At 39.9% G+C, this 11,028-nt stretch overlaps 2 protein-coding genes across 2 annotated transcripts in view; one reads left to right on the forward strand and one right to left on the reverse strand.

Moving 5' to 3' along the window:
- Nucleotides 1–7,776, reverse strand: part of CCT6B (chaperonin containing TCP1 subunit 6B) — a 26,343-nt gene extending 18,567 nt beyond the window's left edge. The window contains 4 exon segments of the mRNA XM_040244464.1: nt 1,972–2,154; nt 4,935–5,069; nt 5,620–5,683; nt 7,511–7,776. Of these exon segments, the coding sequence (XP_040100398.1) occupies nt 1,972–2,154; nt 4,935–5,069; nt 5,620–5,683; nt 7,511–7,647 (519 nt within the window). The 5' untranslated portion in view covers nt 7,648–7,776.
- Nucleotides 7,777–7,801: 25 nt separating this feature from the next.
- On the forward strand, nt 7,802–9,658 carry ZNF830 (zinc finger protein 830). The gene has a single exon (XM_040244036.1). It carries the CDS (start codon nt 7,838–7,840, stop codon nt 8,948–8,950), a length of 1,113 nt encoding a protein of 370 aa, XP_040099970.1. The 5' UTR covers nt 7,802–7,837; the 3' UTR covers nt 8,951–9,658.
- Nucleotides 9,659–11,028: the final 1,370 nt, after the last annotated feature.

An 11,028-nucleotide genomic window follows, 5' to 3' on the forward strand; every position in this document is an offset into this window, starting at 1 on the left:
ATACCAGACCACCTGACCTGCCTTCTGAGAAATCTGTATGCAGGTCAAGAAGCAACAGTTAGAACTGGACATGGAACAACAGACTGGTTCCAAATCGGGAAAGGAGTACGTCAAGGTTGTATACTGTCATCCTGCTTATTTAACTTATATGCATAATACAGCATGCGAAATGCCGGGCCAGATGAAGCACAAGCTGGAATCAAGGCTGCCAGGAGGAATATCAATAACCTCAGATATGCAGATGACACCACCTTTACGGCAAAAAAGTGAAGAACTAAAAAGTCTCTTGATGAAAGTGAAAGAGGAAAGTGAAAAAGTAGGCTTAAAACTCAACATTCAGAAAACTAAGATCATGGCATCTGGCCCCTTACTTCATGGCAAATAGATGGGGAAACAGTGGAAACAGTGACAGACTTTATTTTTGGGAGCTCCAAAATCACTGTGGATGGTGATTGCAGCCATGAAATTAAAAGACGCTGCTCCTTGGATGAAAAGCTCTGACCAACCTAGACAGCATATTAAAAAGCAGAGACATTACTTTGCCAACAAAGGTCCATCTAGTTAAAGCTATGGTTTTTCCAGTAGTTATGTATGGATGTGAGAGTTGGACTATAAAAGAAAGCTGAGCACCGAAGAATTGATGCTTTTGAACTGTGGTGTTGGAGAAGACGCTTGAGAGTCCCTTGGACTGCAAGGAGATCCAACCAGTCCATTCTTAAGGAAATCGGTCCTGAATATGCATTGGAAGGACTGATGCTAAAGCTGAAACTCCAATAGTTTGGCCACCTGATGCAAAGACCTGACTCATCGGAAAAGACCCTGATGCTGGAAAGATTGAGGGCAGAAGGAGAAGGGGACGACAGAGGATCAGATGGTTGGATGGCACCACTCACTTGATGGACTTAAGTCTGAGTAAGCTTTGGGAGTTGGTGATGGACAGAGAAGCCTATCCCGCTGCAGCGCCCGGGGTTGCAAAGAGTCGGACACAACTGAGCGACTGAACTGACTGAAGAACTGAGTAGAAAGAACTCAGGTGTTTCAGTCCATTTGGTATTTGTATTTCTCAAAGTAAATTAGTAAGATACAATTCTGATTTATATGTTAATGTCTTATGATCTCTTCATTCCTGATACACTAACATACTCAAGTTTCAAAAACGGTAAAGCAGAGGAACAATGATAACACCATCAAACTATAGCTATCTGATTAAAAAAAAACCTTCCCAGAATCCCCAACTTTGTCCTGATATTATATTTATATATTCTACCTTTATAAGTAAACAAGTATACATTTCCCAGATTTGAATATTATCTATCAACTCCCTCATGTTCATTAAAGTGGTAATCTCAATTACAAGGTACACTGTCAAAACTATGTCCCCAACCTCGCATAATAAATATGGACCTCTAGCTTTAGGAAACCAGTATATAACTCCAATGGTGTCCAGAGGGGGTGATCCATAGGCAGCCAAGCCCAACTTTTTTAACAGAAGGTTTAATATGACACTTTTGAAAAATTACACATACTATTCTGACCAATCAAATCTATTCTATAAATAAGCCTATAAATAAATGTCCGTCTTCTATATTTTATTGTATGTTCAAAAGAACCACATGTCATAGTTTATTGGGGGCTTCCTAGGTGGCACAGTGGTAAAGAATCTACCTACCAATGCAGGAGAGATGCATAAGAGATGCAGGTTTCATCCCTGGGTTGCGAAGATCCCCTGGAGGAGGAAATGGCAACCCACTCCAATATTCTTGCCTGGAAGACTCCATGGGCAGAGAAGCAAAGAGTCCATGGTGTCGCAAAGAGTAGGACACAACTGAGCGCGCGCACATGCATGCGCGCACATGCACGCGCACGCACACACACACAGACACACACAAGCACACATGAATAGTTGATTATCTTATAAGAAAAAGAAAAACGTCACCATGTGTTAGTCTGCACTCATTCTGCAAAAGTTTAACTACATACCTCTGTTAACAACTCAGCCAGTTGAGGATGAACCTTAGTTTGTAGAGATGTTCTAGCCACATCTAAAAGGATTTCTCTTTTCATCTCTTTTTTAATTTTAACTTGTTCCAAAACTTCAAGTGCCTTTATTTTTGCAATTTCAAAGCCTTCAGCTATTATTCTAGGGTGCAGGCCCTAATACAACAAAATAAAACTATAAAGTAAGTTATACAAAGTAAAAGTAACAATCTTTTCCTATTAATAGGATTGTCCAAAAAAAGTAATTACCCACATCAATGCCACTAAATATAAGTGTAGGTATGTAATTAAGTACTCTTTCAGTGCTTCATATTTAAAACAATCTCAAACTTACAGAAAAATTGTTTATATTATATGACAGTACAAAAAACTACAAGTTATTCTTATTTTTGAAAACTATAACACATTGTTGTGTAGTACTCTTCCAAATGAGCACAAGACTGCCTGTAATGCAGAGGGAAAGAACCAGCACAGTTTGGAGAAAAATGACAGATAGGCAGCACTTTCACGAAAAGTTCAAAGTTAACATCACAGAATGGAACAAACACACACACTATGTGCCTCCTGATAAACTGCATTAAGACCTCAACAGCACTTCCATGGCATTCCTGCCGAAAGTTCATAACCTGAATCTGATCATGAGGAAATAGACAAATCCAAACTGAGGGACTTTCTTCAAAAAAAAAAAAAAACAGCCTATAATCTAAAAGTAGCTATGTCAGCAATGTCATGAAACACAACACATGGCTTAGGAACTATTCCAGCTTAAAGAAGACTAAAGCTATATGACAACTGAATATGAAGCATGAGCCTAAATTTTCTTCTGCTATAAAGGACAGTATTGGGATAAGTGATGAAATTTGAACAAAACCTGCAGATCAGATAATAGTACTGTATCAGTGTGTTTATATTAATGTCCTGTTTTGATCACTATACTGTGGTTATATATGAGAACTCCATGGTTTTAAGAAAGATACACTGAAATATTTAGATCACCATGTCTGGAACTTATTCTTATACCATTAGAAAAAATATGTATATTACTATATAAATATATGGTATATATGGTACATATATATATATAACATATATATATATTTATGAACAAGAGAGAAATGTTACCCTTTGGAGTATTCTTGCAAATTTTCTATAGGTCTGACATTATTAACAAAAATTTTTTTGAAAAAACACTATTGCTTATTGTGGAAAGTAATACATAAACTTATTGAAGGCTAGAACTAGTTCTAATTTATTCCCATCCTCCATTCATTTACATCAGTCCTACAGTAACTTCAAAAGTTGACATTTATTGAGCATTTGTACCAGGCACTGTTCTAAGGACTTTACATGTATTATTTCAGTCCCCTCAACACTATGAACTGGGTGCTGATATTATTCCTGTTTCACAGATGAGGAAATTTAGGCTTAAAGGCTTAGATCACCAGCCTAGTAAGAGCCAGAGTCAGGATGTAAACCCACAAGACCTGATGCCAGAGCCTGTGTTACTAATCATCTTCAAAACATTTCTTCAGCCTAGGACCTCACAACTTCTCACCTGGACTACTAGGAAAAACATCAGTCTTGACTCTCTTAAACTGTCCCCTAAATATCTGAAATGCCCAAATATGAATATTCTTCTTGGTTAATATTAAGTGCCTATTCACTACTGTCTGCATCACTTTAAACTCCACCAATGCCAAACTGCTTGCAGCTGTGTACACACACCGGTTGTTTCTCTTTTCTGTGCCTCTGTTCATGCTGTCCCTTCTGCCTGGAATGTCATTCTCCTCACCTGTCACTCTTTCATCAGGCTCACTCCTTCTTATCCTAAAGATTCAGCCCAGGCCTATTTCCTGCAGAGAGTTCTTCCCGATTACCTTTAGATTAAGTCAATTTCCCAAAAACTGTCATTGGTTTAGGATGGACATAAGACCAATGTTGGCCCAATCATATAAAGGAAGGACTTTTAGTCCATGACTGACTGAATTGTTTTCTCTTGTCCTCTCCTGCTGAGGATTAGTAAGGGAAGCAGGGCGCCTGATCTCTTCTGACAGTCTTTCAGTCAGGATGGAAATAAGTCCATGATGAAACAGCATCATAAGTGCAAGAGCTGAGACAGAAGGGACCTGGGCAATTGATGACTTGGTAAATTTTTAATCAATGAACCCTAGAAGCCTGCTTTATTGCTCTATTTTTTGCTATGGGAGAAAATTTTTTACTGTTTAAGTGACTTTTAGTCAAGTTTCTACTGCTTACAGCCAAAAACATCCTAAGATAAGTTGTATGCACTGAATTAATAGACAATTCCCAATACTAAATGAAACACAAAGAAGTGATCCTTTGAGCACTTTGACCAGATTACGCTTTGCTAAAATGGTCCTATAAGAGCAGAAATTCAACTACTTAACTAGAAAAGACAGATAAATAATACAAAAAAAAAAAAGACAAATTGAACAAAGGCATGGAGGTAGAAATGTATGTAATTATTTCACAGGCCAGTGGACGAAGGCGTCTGGCTACAGTAGACTATTTACAAAGGGAACTAAAATTAGAAAGGTAGGTAAATTCACAATGTGGATAAGCTTCGATAATTTTCCTCTAGTTATTTTTTTAAAGGTCCATAATTTGGTTTCAGCCTTATCAGTGATATTTTCTTTCTTAGGCCATTAGTCATGGGTACATGGCTAATTTTTTAACTTTTATGTATCTCAAATACTTTATTTTTTAGGGTTAAGGTTAGGTATCTCATTTCAATAAAAAGGCATTATTTTGGCAAAAAGGCTCATTGTTATTTCTATTTATAACTGTCCAAAAGTATCTTGATAAAAATTAATTATTCCAGTCTAAAACTAAACCGTTTTACTAACGAAAAATAAATAACTTTCTATTCAAAAATAAAATAACACATGAATGTGCATTCTATGAAATTCTAATACCTCAGAAATGTAAAGATCAGCTTGTTTTAGTAACTCTCCAATGATTAGAACATTTGAAGTAGTGCCATCTCCTGTAATGTCATCCTGGGCTGTTGCTACTTTTGCTATCAAGGAAGCTGTTGGGTGTTGAATTTGCTGAAAAAAGTAAGCAGATTACAAAAGAGAGAGAATGAGAGAAAGAAAGAGTCCACCACAAGCAAGCTAACATAAGGGTCAAAAGTAAAATTAAGAAGTTAAATAAGCCTCATTCTATTAGTTTACAAGTTGTATTATCATACATAATAAATGTCAAAACCAAGTTAAAAACTGAGAACTAATGAGGTTTGTACATTTTATAAAAGCATCTCTGCTTCAGAATGCAATGACATTTCCAAAGTAAGATTAAATCCTTCAATCTTGAAGATGAATATATTTACTAAAATTGCAAGGAATTTTTTTCCCCATGATTACAAAGAACATACTGCAGTGCCTTTAAAAAATGTAACTAATTTGGAAGTATCCCTAAGCTATTATGTGTAAGATTTGAAAACAGTCAATAGACTTTTTTCCCCCTAAGGTTTAATCCAACAAACATATCTCATGACAGCAGTATTTAGCTGATGGCCTTGGTTTAAAGACATACAAATTGTACTATGTCCTCAGTTATGACTTATCAAGGTTTATTAAGTCAGCAACATCAGCTCACCATCTCATGGAGCAGCACATTGCCATCTTTGGTGAGTTTGACATCTCCTGCACCAGAAACAAGCCTGTTCAGAAAACAGTGGTTATTAACCTCATATGGCAAGAGCCAAACAAGACACTTCCAGTACTCGCCACTCCATTATCTTTAATATAAGTAACTGGGTGTGGAAAACTTCCGTTATATCATGGGGGATACCACAGTAATTACCACCATTTGCAACCCACAATATCACTTCTCCCCAGATGGACTGCAATGGTGATTTCATTTCCAAAGGAGGATTTACAAGTCTAAGGATAGAAGCAGTTGATGAGTTATGAACAGTGGTTTGGTACTTGGAAGAGTACTTGGAAGTCTACAAACCACATATTTGTGAATTTTCTGCAGGTTTCTTATTTTTGTGAAATGTTACATTCATTCACTGAACTATTTTTTCCTTCATCTTTCATGTTTATAAGATCAAGTTCGGTCAACCCTACAATCTAAAGGTCTCTTGAATCTACCCTCTCCTGTCATTTCCACTGTCATCATCATCTCTAATCTGGACTACTTAGCATCCTGATATTTCTGAATTGGAATCTACCCTCCACACTGCATTTATCTTTCTAAAAGACAATGTGATTCAGTAAGTTACCTGGAAAAAAAAAAAATTCCTTCCATGATTTTCATGTTCTCCATCACCTTCAAGGTAAAATTCAAGCTATTTTACAATGACTTAGTTTACCTTTCCCAATTTGGGGAATCTCTATTCTTTTCTAATTCTTCTACCAAGTGAGATCTTGTGGGAAAATCCTGTGGTTCCCTTAATAAATCATGTTTGGTTTCGTTTCTGTTGGATTTATACCGTTGGGCTTTCTTGGTCCTGAAGTTATTCTACCTAGAAGGCCTTTACTCCCTTCTCTAACTGGTGAACTCTAATCCTCTTTCAAGACTGAGGAAAAATTCTATTATTTGAGAAGCTTTCCTTTCTCCCTTCTGTCATCAGTTATAATTCCTTTCCTCGGTACAATATATGCTATATATATATATATATATATATATATATATATAAAACCATTAGCAGATTCATCTCTACCAGAACTCCTTAAGAACAGAAACTAGCTTGGTCATCTCTGTATTCCCAGCATCCCAACTAGACATAATCAGTGCCCTCTTTTACTGTTAATATTACTCTGCTCATTCTTCTGAGACTGTATCTCTCCTCTTACACTTCATCACTGCCCTCACTAGTCTCTTTCCCTCACTTTTTCTCTTGGTCACACCAAGCGGCATGAGGGATCTTTTAGTTCCCCCACCAGGGATCTAACCGCTCCCCCTGCAGTGGAAGCCGGGAGTCTGAACCAGTAGACAGCCAAGGAAGTCTTTTTCCCATCCCCACTCTCTTCTAAAGCAAATAATGGTCCTAAATAAATACATGCTAAAGGATGAACAGATATGAGGAACTGTATGCACAGAGCGTTCAACTTGCCTAAGGACCTAAAATCTAAAGGAGAACTTGGATTTGAACCCAAGCCTGCCAAGCTCCAGAGCCCGAGCCCTCTCCACTACAGCACACTGCCAAACAAAACCCAAACTCTTTAAAGGCAAGAGAGCTAGAGAGCTTATGTTTCATTCCAGACACATAATGAACTTTTAACTGCATATGAACCTAAAGAAGAAGTTGGGGGTTGGGGCGGGGGGTGGTCGCCGCTTCACTCGTGAGCCCTTTATTCGGGGAGCATTTCTTCTCCTCAACCAGGCAGGAGATGAACTCAGGGCAGGAATGAAAACGAGGGAAAGCAGGCCCACAAATGCGTCCACATCGCTCCAAACTCTGCGGAACCTCTGCCTCACAGGGCGCCCCGATGCCCAACAAACCCCGATGCCCTAACCGCCGCTCCAACGGCCGTCTCACATTTTCATGGTGCCCTTGGGACCCAAGTTGGTCCGCAACACATCCTGCAGCCCTCGGGCGGCGCATATATTGACGGCCAAGGCCGCCTGGGCCCGTGCCACCTCAGCCTTGGAGTTTATGGCCTTTATCGCAGCCATGAACAGAACGTCGGAGAAGCTACCCTACAGGCAAAAATCGCCTGTTAGTGAAGGGATATACGTTACTGAAGGAAATCTGGGCGCCACCGCTCACGTCCCGGAGCCTCAGCCAATCCGCGTTCGGACAGGAAGCACGTCATCAGGCGTCGCCGAGACGGAAGCCAGGATCGCCTCCGGTCGGATCGCAAAGATGGCGTCGTCCGCCTCAGCTCGGCCTGCCGCGGGGAAGCGAGTGGTGAACCAGGACGAACTGCGGCGGTTGATGAAGGAGAAACAGCGTCTGAGCACCAACCGGAAACGGATAGAATCTCCATTCGCGAAGTACAACCGCTTGGGGCAGCTGAGTTGTGCCCTGTGTAACACTCCGGTTAAGAGCGAGCTCCTGTGGCAGACTCACGTCCTGGGAAAGCCGCACCGAGAGAAAGTGGCCGAGCTGAAAGGCGCGAAGGAAGCAGCCCAGGGCCCGTCCGCCAGCGCAGTGCCTCAGTCCACCAAGAGGAAGGCGCCGGACTCTGAGAGCCAAGATGCCAAAAGAGCGAAGGCCTCCGTGCTTCCTCAGGTACAGCCCTCCACGTCCGCTTTGCCCACCAACTTTGACAAAGCCGGGAAGGAGTCCACTAGGGCGACCGTCGGTAAGGCTTCGGGACTCGGTTTACTCCCTGATTATGATGACGAGGAGGACGAGGAGGGAGGAGGAAGAGGAGAAGGGAAGAAGGGGGATACCCGTAAGCAGCCGTCCAATTCACAGAGCAAGGAACACTCACTTTCCTCCTCGCGGGAGGCAACTGGTAGTAGGCTGCCAGGCAATTTCTCGGATACAAATCCTCCCAAGGCCCCTTTAATCCCTCATTCCGGGTCAATTGAGAAAGCAGAAATACATGAAAAAGTAGTGGAAAGAAGAGAAAACACTGCGGAAGCATTACCGGAAGGGTTTTTTGACGACCCTGAGATAGATGCGAGGGTACGAAAGGTTGATGCCCCAAAGGACCAGATGGACAAAGAATGGGACGAATTTCAAAAAGCTATGAGACAGGTCAACACTATTTCCGAAGCCATAGTTGCCGAAGAGGATGAGGAGGGACGGTTGGACCGGCAGATTGGAGAGATCGATGAGCAGATTGAGTGTTACCGTCGAGTGGAAAAGCTGCGGAATCGCCAGGATGAAATAAAAAATAAGCTTAAAGAGGTTCTGACCATAAAAGAACTGCAGAAAAAGGAAGAGGAGAATGTTGACAGCGATGACGAGGGGGAACTACAGGATTTGTTGTCTCAGGATTGGAGAGTGAAGGGGGCTTTGTTATAGGGTTTCAGAGACCCGCGATTTTGTACTGTTGTGTAGAAAGTGCTGTCTCTCAGTACAGTACCCTTTACTCCATGCCTAAAGATTTGGTAACCTAACTGGATTGTTGAGATACAATGAGCCTGCGAAGAGACCACTTTGGAAAATTAGTGTAAAATATTTTTGAGGTAGAGGTGTTTTTGAAGTATTACATACTTAAATGCCAGTTTTTTCACACACTTATATAGCTAAAGTTTGGGTTGTAAAAACTGTAAATGTTGTACATACTAAATATATATTTACTTAAGAATTCTGGCTTGAAATTTATCAATTAATAGAAGTCAGACTAACAAACAAGCTTTTAAATGAAAACTAAGTGTGGCGTTTGCGGTATATATGACTTGTTCTTTTCCAACTCCCTAAATCAAATTCAAGGTTATTTTGTTGTTTTTAAGAACACTGCTCATGAACACATTAAGTTATTCAGAGCAAATTAGTTCTCTGTTTTATAAAACCATGTTCCAGGAGAACATAGTGAAAAATACATGCCAAGCATAACCAACTTCCTTAATCCACAGTTTGTGTATTAAACCAGTAATTCTTGGTTGTAGGTGCACATGAAAATTTCATGCAAAGTTTTTTAAAAAGTACGTGAATCGTGTGTGAAGCTTTTTTTAAGATTCATGTGCCCCTACCATTGAAGAGAATCAGTAAAGCTAGAGTGGGGCTCAGGCACCTGTGTTAGTTTTGAAAGCTTCCCAGCTTTTTCTTTGAGAATTCCCAGATGGTTCAGTGGTCAGGGGTCTGCACTTCCACCGCAACGGGCACGGGTTCAATCTCTGGTACCCTGGTCAGGAAACTAAGATCCCAGAAAGCTGGAAGGCTTGGCCAAAAAAAAAAAGCAAGCTTCCCATTATTCTAATAAGGCTAAAATTTGGGCACCACTGTGCTAAATCCAGAACACATTTACATTTCCCCAGGCTTTATTTTTTCTTTAAATGACACATCCCACACGTTTACAGTCTGTTGCATAAAAGAAATACTATCTTTTATGTATATTCCACCTAATCTTAGATTTTATTGTTAAATATTGTGGTAAATTAGGGTTCAGAGTTAACAAGTTCTATTAGTTGTAGGAAGGAGGTAATAGCTAAGACTTTCTTACAATATAAGCCAGGCAGAGTTCTAAGTGATTTACATAAGCTCAATCTGATTTCCCTGAAGCCCAGGTTTTAGGTCCAGGGTTAAGGTATGAAAAAGCCTTGAATGTTGAACAAAAGAATTCTTCCTACAGACACTGGGCAAAAAGAAACTTTTTGAGCCAAGAGTTTATATGCAAAAAATATGGAAGATTATTTTAGTTGCAGTATATAGAATGGAATGAACGTGTAGGGGGCAGGAAGGTGGGAAACTAGACTTTAAAAGCAAAGCAACTAAGACTAACTAGGTATGTACTGAAAGAAAGGTAATAGAATTGAAGAATTTCATAGGAAGAGCTAACATCTTAGTGACTAGAAGTGAAGAATAGGAGAAATATAGATGGAATTCAGGGGTCTGGAGTTTTTCTAGTATGGGTGCCTGTAAGAAGCTATCTTAACACTTCCAGAGCATTTTAATTGTCCTATGCGATTGGCAAAAAGGCTTTGCTTTCCTGATCTGTCCAGCTAATCTTGACAGTAACTTCAGTTTGATAATGTAAAGGGTATGTCTGTATCAAATATATGAACCCAGACTTAGAATTTTTTTTATCATTTATCATATTTCAGGATGTGAGAAAGTACAAGGTGGGGCTTGAAGGGTGGGCTCGCTTCTACATGGGCCTAAGAGAGTAGGTTAATGATCTAGAGGAGCACTGTATGTTAAAACTGTAATTCAGGGGACTTCCCTGGTGGTCCAGGGGTTAAGACTTGGCCTTCCAATACAGGGGGTGCATGTTTGATCCCTGCTCAGGGAGCTAAGACCCCACATGCCTTGCAGACAATAAACGAAAACATAAAACAAACCATCTTGTAACAAATTCAATAAAGACTTTAAAAATGGTCCACGTCAAAAAAAATCTTTTAAAAAAACGTATTCTTAATTAAAAATGTGGCTCAAAAAAA

Source organism: Oryx dammah, unplaced genomic scaffold (genome assembly GCF_014754425.2).
Source record: "Oryx dammah isolate SB20612 unplaced genomic scaffold, SCBI_Odam_1.1 HiC_scaffold_8, whole genome shotgun sequence".
Classification (NCBI taxonomy): Eukaryota; Metazoa; Chordata; class Mammalia; order Artiodactyla; family Bovidae; genus Oryx; species Oryx dammah.